The 19,716-nt window shown below is 71.0% G+C and overlaps 1 protein-coding gene across 2 annotated transcripts; it reads right to left on the bottom strand.

The window, feature by feature from the left end:
• Positions 1–743: 743 nt before the first annotated feature.
• RARA (retinoic acid receptor alpha) lies at positions 744–15,848 on the bottom strand. Of its 2 annotated transcripts, XM_086478101.1 has the most exons (8): positions 15,671–15,848; positions 3,609–3,757; positions 3,372–3,513; positions 2,277–2,437; positions 2,007–2,183; positions 1,705–1,909; positions 1,277–1,435; positions 744–931 (listed from the first exon to the last, which is right to left on the bottom strand). In XM_086478101.1, the coding sequence occupies exons 1-8, from the start codon at positions 15,846–15,848 to the stop codon at positions 744–746; spliced, it is 1,359 nt and encodes a 452-aa protein (XP_086334227.1). The 2 variants fall into 2 exon arrangements, with proteins under 2 accessions (XP_086334227.1, XP_086334229.1); XM_086478103.1 differs by lacking the exons at positions 3,372–3,513; positions 3,609–3,757.
• Positions 15,849–19,716: the final 3,868 nt, after the last annotated feature.

Here is a 19,716-nt window from a genome sequence, read left to right as displayed (position 1 = left end):
CTCCCCGTGCCGGCAGGGCCGGGCCCCCCTCCCCGCGAGGCTGGGGCTGGCACCGCCATGTGCCCCCACAGCCCCCACCCCGCCTGGGGGGCCAGGGCAGGGCCCGCCCGGCGCCCCCCCGACTCTAAAACCACTAAAATCTCAACAACAACAAAAAAAAAAATTTAATAATAATAAATCGTGTGCCCCACCCCCCACCCCACCCCCCCCCGGCAGCGCCCGCTGTGCCCCCCTCCACCTGCACAGGCCTAAAAACCCCTCCAAACTTTTACAAAGGTTTTAAAACGTATTTATAGATATTTATAGATATTTATATATATATACTTTGCTTTCTTTTCTCTTTTAAATGACTCTGCTTCCTCGGCGTGCGGGGTCTGGCCGGGTCCTCCCCGCCGGACGGCCAGGACGGGGCGGGGGGGGGGTGGGGGTGGGGTGGCTCGGTGGTCGCAATCCCGTGTGTGCTGGTGCTGGTGGGGCCGGGGGGCGTCCCCGGGGACGTGGCCGAGGGTCCCCGCGCCCCTGAAATGTGACTCAACCAACGCGCTTCGCCCGGGGCTGGGGGGGCTGCGGGGCTCCCTGCAGGGTCCGCTCCGGCGGGAAGGGGGGTCCCGGGGCTGCGCCGGCGGGGGGGCTGCTGAGGAGTCCACCCCCGGGGGGGGGCTGCAGCCAGGGCCGAGGCGCAGGGTCCCCCCCCGCCGTGTGCCGGCGTGCCGGGCTCTGTCCTGGTGCGCGCCGGGCGCAGGTCACGGCGAGTGGGTGGCCGGGCTGCTGCGGTTGGAGCTGGGCGAAAGGCTGGGGCTGCAGCTCCCCGGGGGGCCGCCCGGCTGCCCCCCCAGCGTGTCCATGCCCTCCGAGTTCTCCAGCATCTCCTGGATGAGGGGCGGCATCGATCCCGGGATCTCCATCTTCAGCGTGATCACCCGCTCGGCGCCTGCAGGAAGGGTTGGGGTCAGCGGGGCACGGCACTGCCGGCATCCCCAAACCGGCACCCCCAAACCAGCACCCCCAAACGGGCACCCCCCAAACGGGCACCCCCAGCTCTGCTCCTCCCTGGGTGCCCAGGACAAGGGGCGCAGCCACGTCCCCAGCGCCCCTGGAGGACACGGTGCTATGGGCAGCCCCTCCCCTGTCCCCTTCGGAGGACGCTGGGCCCTGGGGAAGGAAGAGCGACCTGGAACCTCCTGCATCCCCCCACACCCCAACCCCCCCAATACCGAGCCCAAGGGATGCTCCCCCCGGGACACGGAGCCGCAGGAGCCCCCTCCCCAGCGCTCACCCTTGGCGCTGATGCTGCGGAGATCCGTGATCTTCATGAGCATCTTGGGGAACATGTGGGGCTTGTTGGGCCTCCTCTTCCTCACGTAGATCTTCAGCGCCTCCAGCAGCGGCTCCTGCAGCTTGTCCACTTTGTCAGGCTGCTCCAGGTCCTGGCGGTCTGGGGGACACACGCACAGCGGTTACGGGGGGACAGCACACAGCCTGTCACCCCCCCTTGCCCCCCCATGAGCAGGGATACAGCCCAGCTCCCTGTACTGGGCCCAGAAAGGGGGGCGCTGAGGTGTCTGTGCTGCAGCAAAGGGCAGCGTTTTGGGGGGGGGGGGTGTCTTCTTGGCCAGCCATTTGGAGAGGACAGCCGGGCAGGCACTGGGGGCACTGGGCAGGGGTACCCACCCCTGCACACCCCCGCCCTGCCCCAGCACCCACCTCCGCAGATGAGGCAGATGGCACTGAGCAGCCCCGTCTCGGCATCGTCCATCTCCAGCGGCAGCAGCTGGTTGGCGAAGGCGAAGACCAGGTCGGTGAGGGGCCCGAAGCCGGCGTTGTGCATCTGCGTGCGGTTCAGCGTCAGCCCGTCCGAGAAGGTCATGGTGTCCTGCTCCGGCGTGTAGCGCGTGCAGATCCGCAGGATCTGGCGGGGACGAGAGCGACGGCGGCGGTGGGGCTCAGCTTGGTGTCCCCTCCCCAGCCCTGTCCCCATCCCAGTCCCCGCTCTTGCTCTCTCTCACCAGGATGTCGAGGCAGGCGGCTTTGAGGAGGGTGATCTGGTCGGCGATGGTGAGCGTGGTGAAGCCAGGGAGCTGCTTGGCAAACTCCACCGTCTTGATGATGCACTTGGTGGACAGCTCGCTGAACTTGTCCCACAGGTCGATGTCCAGGGAGACCCGCTGCTCCGAGCTGTTGTTCTGCGGCGGGAGGGGTGGTGGTGAGGGGACGGGGCGGGGGGGGAGCTGCCGTGCTCCCCAGCCCCCTGCCCCCCAGGACCCCCCGACACTCACCGTAGTGTATTTGCCGAGCTGGCAGAGGGCGGGGAAGGTCTCCTGGTGGGCTTTGCGCACCTTCTCGATGAGCTCCTCCACCTCGGGCGTGATGATGTAGCTCTCCGAGCACTCCGGCTTGGGCACGTCCTTCTTCTTCTTGTTCCGGTCGTTGCGGACGGCTGCGGGGACGGCAGGGTCAGCGTCACCCAGCCCCTGCCCAGGGTGGGGGTTCAGCCCCACTGTGCTCTGTGCCCCCCCCCCCCGGCCCAGGGCAGGATGAGGACCCCCCCTGCTGCCAGCGATGGGATCAGCCATGGTGAGAAATGGCCAGCGGAGCCACCAGCCCCGCACAGCTTTCCTTTAAATAAGCTCCCAAGTCATTAGGAGGGAAACAGGGGTGACACCGCACCCATGGGGAGGGGACACCGCACCCCTGGCCACGGGGACAGTGCTCAGCTCTGCTCTGCGAAGCCGATACAGCGGAGAAAAACACCAGGGAGAGAAAATGGCAGCTGAGCCACCGCGCTCATCGTGGGGGCGTGTGGGGGAGGCTCTCGAGGGGGCAGCGGCGGCGAGGGGGGAGCAGCCGGGCACAGCTCTGCCCTGCACCCCAAAGGGATCAGCCTCTGTGGGCCGGGGTGGTGGTGGGAGTGTTCCAGGACCACCCCCCTGCTTCAGTGCAGGGTGAGCTGCAGCCCCTGGGATGCTGAACACCCCCTCCTGGGGGTCCCAGGCCCCCCCAGGGGCAGGCAGATGGGGCAGGACTCGGGGAGGCAGCTGCGCCCCCACCCCAGTCACCCACCCCGGCGATGCCGCACCGCGCTGGCGGGGGGGGGGGGTACAGCCGGGCACCATGACAACTGGCACGGAGACACCAGGAGGCCTCCTCAGCATCATTTATCTCTGACATCATCAATCACGTGTTGCCCGGGCAACGGCCAGGCTGTGACACAAACCCAGGGCTCCCCCCATTCCCCCCCACTCTCCCACCCCCAGGGCCTTGTGGGGGCTACTGGGATGGCCCACCATGAACAGACACGCCCCCCCCCCCCCCCCCCCCGCGCCGGCTGCACCCAGGCTGGGTGTCCCCATCCCATCCCCATCCGCACTCACACTCCTTGGACATGCCGACTTCGAAGCACTTCTGGAGGCGGCAGTACTGGCACCGGTTGCGCGTCACCTTGTTGATGATGCAGTTCTTGTCCCGGTGGCACGTGTACACCATGTTCTTCTGGATGCTGCGGCGGAAGAAGCCCTGGGGACCCCACACAGCCCAGTCAGCGCCTGGCTCAGGGACCCCGAGGACCCGTGGGGACGGCGGCCCCGGCGCGGGGCGCTGGCAGCGCTCACCTTGCAGCCCTCGCAGGCGCTCACCCCGTAGTGGTACCCCGAGGACTTGTCCTGGCAGACGAAGCAGGGCTTGTAGATGCGGGGCAGGGGCGGGGGCGAGGGCGGGCTGGGCACGATCTCCTCCGAGCTGGTGCTCTGCGTCTCGACGGCTGCGGGGAAGGTGGCAGCGCTCAGGACACAGAGACACCCCCCCCCCCACACACACACACACAGGCAGACTGGCCCCAAGGGGACCACTCCCCCCCCTCCACTGCTCTGTCCCCACCACCCCACCCCCCAACAGTGCCAGGGCTGATCCCTGGGTCCGGTGGTCCCGCCAGGCTCCCCCTGCGCTGCCCACCCCGGCCACAGAGCCGGGTCGCACGGGGCTGGCGGGGAGAGGACGCGAGCTGGGAAGATGCAACTTGACATTTCCAGGCCACCGAGACGATGTGGAATTCAGGCAGACAAAAAAAAAAAAAAAAAAAAAGAAAAAAAAAAAGAGAGAGAGAAAAAAAGAAAAGAAGAAAAGAAAAAAAGCCGGGATCCCAGGAGCCCCCCGCGCGGGCGGCGCTGATGGCGTCTGCAAGGCCGGCGTGGTGCAGTCCTGGCACGGGGGGGCCGGTGCCACACAGTTGCTCACACGTGCAGGCACACACGTGTGAACGGCCTGGGGGGGGGGGGGGTGGCCACTGGCTGTGCCCACCGCCCCAGAGCCGAAGGGACGAATCCCTCCCTGGGAGGGGACAAGCACCGCGGCACCCAGCCGGTGCCCCGCAGGCCCCCGGTGGGGGACATCCCCGAAGGCGGCGCTGCCCTCGTCCCCACGACGGGCAGTCCCCGACCACCACGTGCTACAACAGTGCTGCCAGCCCAGGGGAGGCACCCAGTGCCCCCCGCACCCCAAAACCTCATGAGATGTGCCTGTCTTGCTCCTGCACCCCAAAATCCCATGGGACGTGCCTGCCCTGCTCCTGCACCCCAAAATTCCATGGGACACGCCTGCTCCCGTCCCCCCCTGCCCCCCAGGACCGCCCGGCAAGTGCCTGAGCCCCCCCAAGACAAGCACCAGCTTCCACCTCAGCACAGCCCCAGCCGGGGGGGGGGATCGCAGTGCAGCCGGGGCAGCAGCCCCCGGCGCGGGGCGCAGCCAGGCAGGGGTTAAGTGCTCCCCGGCTCCTCCGGGATGTTTGCGAATGTTTTTCTGCAGCTGAGCCAAGCGAACCAGTCAAACAGGATATTAAAGGCCGGGCCCGGCGGGGGAGACCGGCCCCCCCCTCCGCCCCACCCGTCCTGCACCCCAAAAAGGGCCCCCGAAAAGGGCCCTGCCACCGCCCCGGCGCCGGGGTGCCACAGGGAGAGTTCCGGGCCAGGGGCACCCACCCCGGAGCTGGGGGTTGGGGGGCTTGGGGGGGGGGGGGGGTTTGTGTGATGGATGGGGGGGGGGGGGGGGGTGTCCCCAGCCTGGCTGTGCCACTGGCCACAGGTCAGGGGTGCAGACGGGGTCGGGGGGGACACGGCAACGGGGACAAAGCCACCCATGGCGCTTGTCCCCCAGCACAGCGGGGACGGGTGAGCGTGGCGGCATGGAGGTGTGCGGAGGCGAGCGTGCGGGGGGGGGCGACCCGAGCGTGCGGGGGGCGACCCGAGCGTGCGGGGGCCGATCCGAGCGTGCGGGGCGCGGAGGCGAGGGAGCCGGGCAGAGCTTCCCGGGCGGCACTGAATAAATCACCGCTGCCACTCGAGGGAGCGGAGCCATTAAAGTGACTGAGCGAACGTCGTCTATAATTTATCGCCTCTTTTATATAATTTAAGAACTTCCTCGTGGAGAGCTGCACTCACAAAATGCAGATTTGACAGGATTTTGATGCGCTGGGCGCAGAGCGGGGAGGGGACCCGGCTCCCCCCCCCCCCCCCCCCCCCCCCTGCGCCGGCGCACACCGGCGTCCCCAGGCAGGCACGGCTGTGCCAGCGCTGCGGGAATCCCCTGCCACCGCAGCCACCGGCGACGGGACCGCTGTGCCACCGGCGAAGGGACCGGGGCCACGGGCACAGCCGCCTGCCCGGCCAAGCTGGTGGTGGCACCAGGCCTGGGTACCCCTCGCCCCCCCCCCCCCCCCCCCCCGCGGGACGGCACAGAGGAGCACCCAAAGGTGCTGAGCCGGCAGGATGGGTGCAAACCTCCCTTGCTGGCCGCGGCGCTGGGTGCAGCAAGGGCCAGCTGGGGACACCGGGGGACCCCCTGTGTCGGGGCTCCCTCCCCCAGCCCCATCTCCTCCTGGAACAGGAGGGGCCCAGCCCTCCTGCCCCCCCCGGCCGGAGGAAGCGGAGCCCAGCTGCGGACCAGATGCTGCGGCTCCGCCAGCATCCCCGGGCGAACACGCCGCCCCCGCCCGCGGCCCCGCCGGCCGCTTCCTGCCCGCGCCAAGGGACCCCGGGGCACCCCGACACCCGGCACCCCCGCCCTGGCGTGGGAAAACACCCGTGGGGCCATACCGCACGCCAGGGCCTGGGGGGGGGACGACGACACCCAGGAGTCCCAGCTGCCGCCACCCCCCGCCAACAACGGGGCCATCGCTGCCAGGCCATCGCCGGGGATGGCACCCAGGCCTCCGGGGACGGGGAGCAAAGCCCGGGTGGGGGCCGCAGCGGGGCTGCCCCGGTGCTCGCCGCAGGGCCCAGTGCAGTGCCATGCGGTGCCGTGCCAGGCGGGACAGCCCCACGCCTGCACCCGGCAGGAAGGTGGGTGCCCACCCAGGGCTCTCCTGCGGACGAGGATCCCATGTGCCCCAAATTCCTGTGCCTCTGCGGGAGCAAGGGGGGGGGGGGGGGGGGGGCGGAGGAGGGTCCCAGGACCCCTGAGCTGTGGGGTGCCCGGTCCTGCCCACACACCGCCGGGCACGGTGCTCAGCCCGCCAGGCACCACCACCCCACCTGGTCCCCATGGGGCATCCCGCCCAGGGGACTCGGGGGTCCTGCCCCCCCACCAGCACCAGGGCCTGGGGTCCCCACCACCCCAACTCACCCATCTGCCGCGCCGCCACCGCCACCCCCCATGCCGCAGCACCGCGCTGGCTGCGCACCACCGGCCAGCCCGAGGTGACGGAGCGTGGCTAACGTGAGGCGACAGCGGGGGCCACCCCGTGCCCAATGGGGCGGTGCTTGTGCACAACCCAACCCCACGTACCCCCCGAGACCCTCACAGCAATCCAGAACCCCCCCCCTGCAGCACGTGGACCCACATTGGCATGGGACGCCCACCGCCTCGGTGGGCTCCCACAAGCCCAGCTGCCGCTCTCGGGAACCGCCTCGTGCCTCAGTTTCCCCAGCTGCGGCATGGCAGGATCCCCACGCCCCGAGGAGTGGCTCTTCCCCCTGCACCAGCGAGACGGCGTCCCGCCGGGCAGGGCAGTGCCAGCGCCGGGCCAGCAGCCAGCACCTCGGGGCCCACCCCACCAGGCAAAGCCACAGACAACTCTGGGGAAACTGAGGCACGCCATCTCCCCCACCAGCACCGCCGAGCCGAGCCGAGCCGTGGGCTGGCACCCCTGGGCCGGGGAGACACGGCACCTCGGTGTGACGTAGGGAGCAGGGCACCCTGCCAGGGAGTCCCGCCAGCACCCGCCGCCCACACGTCCGCCGGGTCACGGTCACCATGACCAGAGCACGGAGGTGCCCCGGCCTGGGCAAGGGCCCTGCACGGCACCACGGCCACGTGTCCACCCAGAGCTGCAGCCCACGGGAAAGGGGCTCTGGCCAGGAGGCCCCTCTCCTGCAGGACTGGGGGTATGGGGGACAATGGCCCCCAGTCACCCCACTCAGGATGGCATGGCCCCAGCGGGATCTGGGGGGGGCCCTGTGCTAAGGGGTTGGCCCTAGAGCCAAGGACACATGGCCCCTGCCAGGCCCTGCCTGCACCCTGCCTGCTCCGGGGCTCTGAAGGCAGCACCCACTCGCAGAGGCGGGGGGAGCCCCCACGGCAGCCCCTCGCCATCCCCAGCCGCAGACAAAGGCCCCTCGCACCGCGCTGGATGCCAGCGGAAAGGTCGAGCAGCCCCAAGACAATGGGGGGGGGGGGGGGGGGCGAGACCACGGGGGGTCCATGGCCACGCACCCCCTCCCCCGTGCTGCGCCGGCCATGGGCACCGCACCAGGCAATCCCCACGGGAGGGGCGAAACGGTGGCAGCGAGAGGGGGCTCGCCAGCCCCCCCCCGGGGACAAGGCAGCACCCCCGGCCCCGTTGTGCCCCCCCAGAAAGGCCCCGCAGCTCCTGTTGGGGTGAAAGTCTAACAGAGCCCGGTAGGACTTTCCCCAGGGCCGTTATCGCTGCCCGTGGCCCCTGGGCCCCAGGCCAGGCAGGCCGGCTGCCCGCTTGGAGGGGCGTGGGACCCCCCCCAGCCCCTGCTTGCCTCCCACACCACCCTCAGCCCCGCACCGCTGGCACAAAGCACAGCTGGGCCCCGTGTCGCCCGTGGGGTGGCAGCCCCCAGGCCAGCCGGCAGCTCGGGCTGCGCTGCCTGTACCCCTGCCTGCGCCCACTGCCTGCTGCCCACCCTGACACAGAGGTGCCCACCCGCCCTCTGTGCCCCCCCCGCCCCCCACCTCCCGGGGGGCTGCCTGTCCCCAAGGGACAGTGCGGGACCCGTGGGGGACACAGGGCTGTGACCCCCCTGCAGGGACACGGGGGGTGGGGGGTGGATGCCCCACATCAGCACCCGGGAGACCCCGGCGCAGGGGGGGACAGCGATTCCCAGCGGGGCCGTGGCGGGGGGGGGTTGAGGGGGTGGCCCACGCTGGCGCCCCCCCCCTCCGCCCCTGCAGCAGCAGCAGCCGCCGGCGCAGCGGCTCGGTAGTTAATTGGATTTTGTCGGAGCCCTTATCAGGAGGGAGCGAAATTCCCGGCGGAGCTGGCGCGGCCGCGGACCCTGCTGGCAGGGGGCGGGGGGGTGCGGGGGGTGCCCCGCCGGGCTCAGCCCCGGCCCCAGCCCCGGCCCCAGCCCCAGCCCGGCCGTCCCAGCTCTCGCCGAAATAGGACAAGGGTTGTTTATGGCCGGGCCGGCGGCATCTGCGCAGAGCTCGGCCCGGCGGGGAGGGCGCTGGGCCGGGGGCTGAGCCCGGCCCCCCCGCTGGGATCAGCACCCAGCACCCTGCACCGCCCCCCCCCCCCCCCCGCTCCGCGCCCACAGCCAAGCCCCCAGCACCCACGGCTCTGCGCCCATCCCCGCCCCCCGCACCCACCACCGCACCCATCCCCGCGCCCAGCACCCATCGCTCTGCACCCATCCCAGCACTCCGCACCCATTCCCGCAGCTCTTCCCCCCCCCCCCCCCCCCGCCCCCGCCCGGATCAGAGCCCGGTTTTGAGGCCGCTCTTCCCACCCGGGCGGGCTCCAAGCACCGACCCGAGGCGGCGGTGAGGGGCCCGGCCGCCCCCCGGGGCGCAGGTACCTACAGCGGCCGGAGCTGCTCCAGGGCGGGGGGGGCGGCGGGGGGCCCCGCGGGGCGCGGGGGGGCCGCGCTCCGGCAGCAGGCAGCCCCGGCCCGGCCCGTAGAAATCCATCCGGAGGAAGGGGCCGGGGGGCAGCCCCGCCGCCACCGCCGCGCCCTCGTACATGGCCCGGGGCCCCGCGGGGGCGGCTCCCCCGGTCCGGCGGCGGGCGGGAGGCGGGGGGGGGGGGAGGCCCCGGGCGGTCAGTGCCCCCCCCCCGCGACAACCGGGGCCCCGGGGAGCCCCGCGCCGCGCTGCCATGGCCCCGCCGCGGCTCAGCCGGGGAGCGGGGCCCCGCCGCTCCGCTCCGCGCCTGGGCAGGCGGCGGCGGGAGGAGGAGGAGGAGGAGGAGGAAGAGAAGGGGGAGGGGAGGAAGGGCGCAGCCCCGCCGGCTCTGCGGCTCCGGCAGCCCCGGTCCCTCCCGACACCAGCCGCCTCCCCACAGCCTTAACCCGCTCCGCGCCGCGGGGCCGTCCCCGTCCGTCCTCCCCCACCGCCGCCGCCGCCGCTTCCTCCCCTCCCCGGGACGGCCGGCACCGGCACCGGCCACGGCCCCGCGGGGCCAGCGCCAGGCGGGAGCGGGCCGGGGACTGCCCGGGGCCGGGGGCTGCCCGGGGGCCGGGGCTCATTTGCCTAATGGGATGCGGGTGAACTGCGGGTGAACCCGGCGGGGAAGGGCTCACCTCGGCCTGACCCCCGGCCGCCCCCCCGGGGGTGCGGGTGCCACCGGACGGGGCGGGGTGTGTGTGTGTGTGTGTGCGTGTGTTCATGCGTGTTCCCGCTGCGTGACGGGGTATGTGCTTGTTTGCATCCCCACTGCATGGAGGGGTGCGTGTGCGTGTGCACATGGGGCAGCCCGTGTGCACATACACGCGTGTACATTCCTTCGGCACACACGTACATGTGTGGGACACCGTGTCCCCACCAAGCACAGGAGCAGCTGAGCACATGAACACGTGTGTGTGTGTGTATGTCCCCACTGTATCTGTGCGTGCGTGCATGTGCACACCCCCACTGCACACGTGTGTGCTTGCGTGTGGCCCGTGTAGAGCAGAGCACCACACGCTAGCCCTCCCCACTGCCCTGCCCTTGCACACAGGCCCCCACGGGAGGTGACAGCCCAAACCTGAGGCCCCTCCTGTGGTGACAGCACTGCCCGCACAGACCAGCATCACCCCACGCAGTGCGGCCCGGCTGCCCACACCCAAGCGGGGACGGACCCACGCCAAGGACGGCAGCCACCAGCCAGGCTGGCAGGACGGGCCCTGGTGCTGCCACTTCCCGACCCACCGGTAACCTCCCCGCTGCGGGGTCTTGCCTCCCCAACCCCAGCTCCCCACAGCACGGCACCACCGGCACAGCCACCCCATGGGGCACTGCCACCCCACGGGGCACTGCCACCCCACGGGGCACTGCCACCCCACGGGGCCCTGCCCTGGTGTGTCCCCTCTGCGGTGGGGACACGGCTCCTGCCACGCCCCGGGGGTCCGCTCTGCCCCCCGCAGGGGTGCCCTCAGAGGGAGAGACGAAGGTGCTGCGGGGCCCACACGAACCCCAGCCCGGGTCCTGCGAGGGGCAGGAGGAGCACACACGCGTGTGCACCGCCGGCCAGCGGTGGGCAGAGGCGGGTGCTGCCGCACACGCCAGCCCTGCACGGCCCCATGCAGCAAGCAGAGAGCGTGCATGAGCAGGTGTGCGTGTGCATGCGTGTGTGCACACATGGCAGTATGCCCACACGCATGGCAGGGCACGCACATGCATGGCACTACACACGGCCGTGTGCACACACATGTACAGCACTATACACACATACAGAGCACTACACACACACGTACGGCGCTATGCACACATACACATGACACTACACACAGCCATGTGCACACACATGTACGGCACTACACACAGCCATGTGCACACACATGTACAGCACTACACACACATGGCACTACACACAGCCATGTGCACACACATGTACGGCACTACACACAGCCATGTGCACACACATGTACAGCACTACACACACATGGCACTACACACAGCCATGTGCACACACATGTACAGCACTACACACACATGGCACTACACACAGATGGCACTACACACACATGGCACCACACACAGCCATGTGCGCACACACACACACGCACGGCACTACGCACACACACGCACCCCGATGCCGAGGGCACCCTTCCGCCGGCCCGACCACTCTCCGCACACCCCCGCACCCCGGCCCCGCACACGCCAGCAGCCCCCAGCCTCGGCCCCAAAGTGAGCAGCCAGGGCCACCCCGCTTTTATCTCCAATCCGCCCCTCAAAGAGAGTGGGGGGAAAAGGGGAGAAAAACACAACAACAACAAAAAGAGTAAGAAAAAGGCCGGGAGGCGTGTGCGTGTGTCTGTGTGTGCATGTGTGTGTGTGTGCGTGTGTGTCTGTGCGAGCAGATCAGCAGCGCCTGTTTAAATAATAATAGAAAGTCAAAGGCTTTGCTTAGCCAGCAGGTTTCTGAACAAAAGCCCAGCGCTCCTCCAACTTCCTGCAGCGAACATGACAAATGTCTGCTTTGACTCATTCACCAGCGCCGGGAAGAATGGGGCTGCGGCGGAGGGGACGGAGGGGACGGAGGGGACGCGGGCCGGTGGCACCGCACGGCTCGGCCAGGGCACGGCCGGGCCATACACGCAGGCCGCCCCGCCGGGCAGCGCTTCCCGTCCCACGCCGGCGGCAACAGGAAGAAACAGAGATTTTTTAAAAAAACAAAAAACCAAACAAAACCCCGAAGCCTTCGTGCAGAAGCCAAGAGGAACTGGGCGAGGGGAGCACCCTGCACGCAGCCCCGGGGCGCGAGGGGGACGGGGATGCCCCGCCAGGCACCCTGTCCCACCGCCACGTCCCACCAGCCCGGAGACACCGGAATGGGGCCCCCACCCCTCAGCAGCACCCCCCAGCCCCGATTACTCCTGGCCCCACTCATGGAGGGGGCAGCCAGCGCTTCAGGGAACACCAAGATGCCCCCAAGAGCATGATGGAGACGTGGCCAAAGAGCCCGTGGGGACCCCACGGGGGACACTGCTGTCCCCAGAGCGGGCAGCTGAGGGAACGCAGGGTCACGGCTCCAGCAGACAACGGCACGTGGGCAGGGACCCCACCACATGCACGCAAACCCACCCAAGCCCAGCCCGGGGTACGGGGTGCTGGGCCCCGGCCCCTTCCCCCCATGCCCACGCCGGCACCTCGGGGCCCCGCAGCCCCCCTCCCGCCCGCCCACTTCAAAAGACCCCATTTATCCCCTTCAGCGGCTTTTGAGCCAGGCGAATTCCCGGCCGGCGCAGGCGGCTCCCCCCGGCCCCCCGTGACAGTGATAGAAAACCTCCGCCGTAATGGGCTTTCCCAGGCGCGGGGGCCCAGCGCCCGGCCCGGCCTCATCAATCTTCCCCGGGTGGGCATGGGGGGGGGGTCCCCAGCATCGCACCCCACGAGAGCTCCCCGGCCCCTGCCCCGAGCGGGGCCCCCCAGCCCCGCCACCCGCTCCCCCGGCCCCCGGCCTGCAGGGAGCACGTTTTGCTCATTAATTTTTAAAAATTAATTAATTACGGGGCGCTGCGGGGGAGAGGCTGTGGCGCGGAGGAAACCAGAGCCAGCGGGTAGGGTGACAGGCCGGACCCGGCCATGGGGCCCCCCGTCCCGGCAGCCGAGAGCGGGGCCGAGGTGGGGGGGGGGGGCCGGCTGCAGGAGGAGGGGGCCGCACCGGGGTCCCATTTCTCGCAGCCTGGGAACCAGGGCGGAGGGAGGGTCCCCGGTGGGGGCGGCAGCCCAGGGAGCCTCTGGCGGGGGTGACGGGCGGGAATCCCTCATGGCCCCCTGAGACACCCCCACCCCTCCAAAAGCCAGCGCTGGGTGAGGGGAGGGGACCCCCAAGGACAGCCAGGCCCCACAGCAGGATGCCACCGCGGAGCCCCTGGGGATGGGAAAGGAGGGCACAGGCACAGCCCTGGCACCGCCACACGCACACACACCCGGCACGGGGATGCGGGCGACCCAGCGGCGTGTGCGGCGTGCACACACGGGCACAGGCACACGCACGGTGGGCTGGGCACTGAGCACACACCCACCCACCCACACCCCCCCCCCAGCCCGCACAGTCGCTCAGCCCTGCGCACGCTTGCTCCTCCACGCATGCACACCCCCCCACGCAGCCCCAGCTGCGCGCACACGGGCGTGCACGCACACGCGCAGGCACAGCCGGCAGCGCACGCGCACAGCGCCATGGGTACACACACACACATGCACACACACACGCACACACACACACACACACGCATGAAGCCAGCTCCACGCATGCACGGACGTGCACACTCCCTCCACCCCTGCAGCGGGCACACACGGGCACACACACACGCACACCCACCCTGCGAGCGCACACGTGCCCACACGCAGCTCTGAGCGTGGAGAGGCCCTGCTCCGGCCCCGGGTGCCCCCTGCCACCAACCCCCGCCTGCCCTGGGGTGCCTGGGGTGCCCCATATCAGGGCCCAGCATGGGGCAGGGGGCTCTGGTCCCCACCCCACAGAGGAAGGGGCAGCTCTTGCACCGGGGGGGGGCCGTGCCGGGGGTCCCCGGGGCTGTGCCCTGCACCTCCGCTCTCTTCCCTTTTGCCAGGCGCTCTCGACTCATGGCACAAAGGGCTCTGGCAGGGCAGGGCTGGACCCACCGCGACAGTGACTCCCAGGGACACCCGCTTCGGGCCAAGGGGTGCAACGGCCCCCCCAGCACCCACGGCAAGCGAGGCGGCTCCCAGCACCACGCACAGGATACGGCCAGTCCCATTTCCCCACGCCGGGGGGCAAAGCACGCAGCACCCCGGAGAGCCGGATCAGGCACCAGAAGCTCCCCTGAAGCTCCAACGCCACCGGATCCCTGTCCCGACACCCCCGGCCCCGGCGGGGCGCCCAGCCAAACCCCGGGGGGAGGGGGTATCTGCCCCCCCAGGAGGGCCCAGGCAGATCAGCCCCCGGGCTGCACAGCTGCAGCACATCTGGCGAGGGCGGGCGGGCCAGCGGTGGGGCCGGACGTGCGTGAGGAGGGGGGGGCTGCACAGGGCCCCTCCAAGGCCCCCCCCCCCAGCCCTGAGTCGTCGTGTGTCCCCCCCCAGTCCTGAGCCTCGTGGCAGTTCCCTGCCAGCCCCACTGCCAGGAGAGAGAGCAGGGGTACCCGCCCGGGCACCCACCAAACTCTGCAGGACCTACACAGACAGGGCACCCACCAGGCTGTACGGGTGCTATGCAGGGGGGGGCAGGCAGGCACAGTGCCCCCACCCCCTGCGCCCCCCGGGTACCCTGGCGGGGAAGGACAAGGGGAAACTGAGGCACAGTCCAACCATCTACCATCAACCCCAGGGCACCCTCCAGCCCTGCCCGCGGCCCCCGTCCCCAGTGTCAGAGAAGGGGAACGGACACACGGACATGACACAGGGCCCCCCCCCCCAGCCCGTTCCCACAATGCCGTGCGGCGGGAATGGCCCCAGAGCCAGAGCGGGGGAGGGGCCCCACCCGCTGCCACCCAGTCGCTGAACTGGTCCCACTGGGTCCCACCGCCGTCGGGGCGGCTCCGGCGGGGGACAGCGCCCGGGGCCGGCCCTGCCCGGGCCTGCACCGTTCCCCGGGGCCAGGGACGGGCGGGGGGGGGGGGGGGGCCCCCACCACATCCCGACCCACGGGGGCCTCCCCGACGGCGGGCGCCGCGGGGCACCCATGCCAGCGCGGTGCGGGAACGGGCCAAGGGCACCAACCGCAGCGGTGCCGGGGACGGGCAGGGGGTCCAACAGCCGCCCCCACGGCACCCAGCGAGGGTGCAGGGGAAACTGAGGCACATCGTGTGCCCAGGGCTGGAGTCACAGCTCGGGGAGGACCCCGGCCAGGAGCCCACCTCCCACGGCTCCCAGCTGCCGGCGCGGCGGGGCGGTGATTACCAGGGCCGTGATGGACGACCCTGTCAGGGGGAAATTGAATCAGGAGCAGACGCGATGATTGCCTTCATCGCCTCCCCCACGCCGCCGGTGAACAAAGAGCCACCACGGGGACGCAGCGCGGCACCGGCCTCCCCAGCTCCCAGCCAGGCCACGGTGGGTGCCGGGGACGGTGACAGCCAACGGGCCCCTCTAACCAGGGCCAGCTGGGCCGTTAACAGCCAGGGTATAAACACAGCCATTAACGAAGGCGGCCACACAGCAGCAATTAACTGACACACACATCCCGCCGGGTGCCACTGCCCTCTCCGTGCCTCAGTTTCCCCAGCGGCGGCACTAACGGGGACACACGGGGAGAAGCGCCCAGCGCTCACGTCCCACTGGGCACGGAGCTGGTGTCTCCCGACCAGATGTCCCCACACGTGGGTGATGCAGCGGCTGAGAGCAGCGACAACCCCCCCCCCCACCAGTGCTACCACCCCAGGGCATGTAACGGACCAGTGCCCGAGCAGCAGCCTGGGGTCAGCACCTGCGTCCCACACTGGAGACAGACCCCGGCACAGAGGGGTCCCTGCACAGCCCCCCGCTGGTGCTGGGGTTCCCCCCGCCCCCCCGCGAGGCCGCGGTAACTCACTGGCAGGCGACGGGGTGCTGTATCCGCTGACGGGCAGCTGGTGCTGGATACCGGCCAGCGTGCTGGGCGGCGAGAGCCCCCCCAGCATGTGGGGGAAGAAGAAGGCGTAGGGGGGCACAGGGTACCCATTGAGGTGCCCCCCTCCGGGCGTGGGGCAAGAGCTGCTGTTGCTGGCCATGGCGGGGGTCTCCGGCGTGGGGGGGAGGGGGGGGCTCTCAGGCGTGGGGCGCGGGGGCCGGGCAGAGCATGGGGCCCGCAGGCGACACGCTGCCCGGTGGCTGTCCTCGCTGGCGGCGCTGGCTCCTGCGATGCTGCGGGGGGGAGGAACAGAGGAGGGGGTTAGCGGAAGGGCTGGGATGCCTGGCCCCCACCCCAATGGGGTACCCACCAGCCGTGCCTCAGTTTCCCCAGACCCCCTCCAGGGGCTGCATCCCCTCCCGGCCCCAGGAGGGCGCAGCCGGCCGGGCCCAGCGCTCCCCACGAGATTAACGACAATCCCCCAGATTAACGACACCGGGACCGGCGGGGCCCGGCAGGCGCAGGTCGCTAATCCCAGCTTAGCAGGCGAGGGGGCAGGGGACGGGGGATGGCATGGGGACACGGTGGCCCCACGGGGCACCCCCTTGGGCCAGGGTCCACACGACAGCCCCAAACCTGCTCCCCCAGGCCTGTCCTGGGAGCAAGGCTGCAGGGGGGGGGGAGGGAGGGGGGGGGTCCCAAGGGGGCAGCACCCCTTACCCCAGCCCAGGGGCCTGCGAGGCAGGCGCAAGGAGGGGGGGGGACGGGGCCGGGCACACCGGGGTCCCCTGAGGACAGCGGCTCTGCTCCAGCCTGGCTCTGCTGTCACAGCCGCGCGCCCCCGCCGGCTCCGCTCCCCCCACGCCTGCACCGAGCGCGAGGGGGCTCAGCCACCCGGCCCGGGGGCAGGAGGGGGCTCACCCCCCGCCAGGACCAGCACCCAGGGGCTCAGCCCGGCCGCCCGCCGCAGGGCTGGGCTCTGCCCGTCGGGGAGCAGCCCCCGCCCTGTGCCATGTGCCGGGGCTGTGCCATGTGCCGGGCCACGCCGGCAGCTCCCGCACCAGCCCAGCGGGGCACAGACCCCACGGCCCAGGCCAGGCTGGGGGGCGGCGGTGGGAAGGGGGGCACGGGGCTTTCACAATCCCGGGCTGGCTGTTTATTTAAGCGCTGGCTCGGGGCCCGGCGGGGGCTGTTTATTTGCCGAGAGTGCTGGCTCCCGGCCCCGCGGAGGCGGAAAAGGATCCAGAGGAACAAGGCTGGGCCGCCCGGCGAGGCGCTGGGGAGAGGCCGGGCTGGGCATGGCCCTGCCCGCCCCCCCCCCCCCCACCCCAGCACCCATCTGGGTGCACCCACTGCAGGCAAGACCCCCATCCTCCCAGCTCACACCAGCACCTGCAGCCCCAGCAATGCCCCCCACCCCCTGGGACCCACCGGAGCACCCACGGGGCGGGGGGGGGGATTAATGGTCCAGCTGCCCCCAGGGCGGGCACCCAGCAGTGGCTGGAGTGGGGTCACGTCCCCCCTGGCACAGGGTGCCCCGCCGGGCGCTGCAGCGCGGGCGGGATTCCCACGGGCGCTGCCGGGGCACGGGGCCGGACGCCGGGTCAGCATCCGCCCGGGCACAGGGGCCACGGCTCAGCCCCAGGGAACTGATGGCCCTCGCATGGGGTCCCCACATGGCACCATAGGGACTCTGGCCCCCCACAGGGGGGGGGGCTGCCCTTGGCCCCCCAGCCAGGCCGTGGCCCCTGAGCTGTGCTGGCCAGGGGGGAGCAGAGGGGAGGGAGGGAGGCGCGGGAAGAACTGTTTATGTTTGCCGGTGCCAAGTGCTTGCCGGGCACCACGCCAGCCGTGCTGGGGCCCAATTACTCAACCCACTCCTGCTCCCCCCTCCCCGCACGCCGTCGGCCCGGGACCGAGTGAGGCCAGCACCGCCGGCCTGGCCATTGTGCACCCCAAAGCTGGCAGGTGGCTGCTAGCCCCCCCCGGCCCCTTCCCAGCACCCCCACGGCACCAGCAGTGGCCAGGAGGATCGGGGGAGCCTGGCCAGCCCCGTTCCCGTGGGTCCCTGTGGGCAGAAGGAGCTGCAGCCCAGAGGAGCCCCCACGGGCCCCTGTGCCGGCTCAGATCCTGGCACATGGCTGCTCCCCAACTGGGGGGTCCTGGGCATTCAAAACAGGGGTCGTGGGCATCTTGGACAGGCCCTGCTCCCAGAGCACCCCAGGCCAGCAGTGTGGGGCCAGGGGCCATGCAGCCCCTCGGCGGGGGCCCGCACTCGCCCTCCCCGGCGCCTTTTCCTCCAGTCCCCGGCAGGAGCTGGACGAGGCCCGGAGCTTCCTGGAATCCAGTGCCTCGTTCCAGCCCCGCGGAAAACACGGCCACGGGGCCCGGGCCAAATCCCAGCCACGAGGAACCTCCCGCCCAGGCCGGGGGTGGCCCCCGGGAGTGGACAGACACACGGATGCGCAGACCGGAGCCATTCCCAGGGCCGCCAGCAGTGTGACTGGGGGGACCATGGCTGCCCAAGCCACCCATGACCCCAAACTGGGACGTGAAACTCACCCCACGCACCCAGATAGGCCAGGCAGTGCTGGCACAAGCCCCTCCCAAGAGACCCCTTCCAAAAACGCAGACCCCAGCTGTGACCCCAGGCTGGATTCACTGCCCACACCCGGGCAGGGCCACATCCTGCTCCCCTGCGCTTGGCACGGCCAACACTAACTGCAGAGTGACAGGGATGGCACTGGGACGGCAGCACCGGGACACCCGCCAGCCGTCCCCAGCCCTGCCCACCATCACACACAACCCCACGGGCTCCCCAAACCCCCGGTGCAGGCAGCACCCCCAGCCCCGGTGCCCATGTCATACCACCAAACCCAGACGCGCTTCCTGCTGGGGCACACGGCGACGGCAGCGCCAGCGCCCGGATGTGACACGCCGGTGAGCAGGGCCACCGCCCTGTCCCCCCCGCCAGCATCGTGGGGGCAAGCAGGGCCAGGGTGGCTCTGGGGTGCCTGGCGGGGCGGGCGGGCAGTGACCGAGCCCTTCCTGTCATGCCTGCGGGCACCGCGCTCCCGGCCGCAGCTTCCCCTTTGCCGCTCTCGATTCCCGGGCAGCCAGGTTTCAGTTCAGCCTCGACCTCGCTGCCACAGTCCCCCGCCACCCCATACCCCGTCACCCTGCTCCCCTGCCACCCCATACCCTGTCACCCCAGTCCCTTGCCTCCGCTGCCACCCCAGAGCCCACTGCCCCAGCCCGCTGCCAGCCCGCTCTGCTCCCCAAATCTGGCAGGGGTGGCTGCTGCCCGCGTCCCCCATCCTCACCGGGACAGGTCACGGGGTGTCACGGTCCACTCAGTGGACTCGTGGTGGTTCATTTGCTGTGATCTCGGAGTGCCAGGTTGCCCCGGCGGCGCAGTGGGACAGGGTGCCGTGCCCCCCAGCTCGGGGGGGAGCAGGGTGGCCCCGCTCCGCTGGCAGCCTCCCGGGCACGGCAGGAAGCACCCGCGGAGCCGCTCTGCGGTCGCAGCCTGCGGTTTCCTCGCTGTTGTCAGCGCCCGGCCCGGGGCGGCCTCACACGCGAGGCCAAGGACCGGCTGTGTGTGTGTGTGTGTCCCCTGCCACCACCAACACCCCCCCCCCCGGCTCCCCCCGGGGCCGACCAGCGCCAAGCAGGGGGTGTGAGGCGCCCCCTTGGCAGGGCCGCCGAGCGAGACCCCCCTCCCCGTATCCCCGAAGCATCTCGACCGTGAGTCACCGTCACGTTTCTCACGTCCCCGGGCAGGCGTGAATCATGCCCCAGCCCGGCGGCAGGGCCGGAGCCGGCGGCACACGCTCGGCGCAGGCAGCACACACTGGAGCCGGGGCTGCCCGCAGCCCCCCTTCATGGGCACCTGGGGGTGCCGGGGCCCGTGTGGACTCCGGGACCCGCACGCTGCTCCCAAGGGCCAGCGGCACACCCAGCCCCACCGCAGGTCCCTGGGCAGCCCCAGTGCCCCCCCCCACCCTGCGGGCCAGCAGCGACCCACG

The sequence above is a fragment of the Leptosomus discolor genome, chromosome 25 (genome assembly GCF_034619465.1).
Source record: "Leptosomus discolor isolate bLepDis1 chromosome 25, bLepDis1.hap2, whole genome shotgun sequence".
NCBI lineage: Eukaryota > Metazoa > Chordata > Aves > Leptosomiformes > Leptosomidae > Leptosomus > Leptosomus discolor.
Note: the sequence above shows the minus strand (reverse complement) of the source record. Positions and strands in the feature narration are given on the sequence as shown.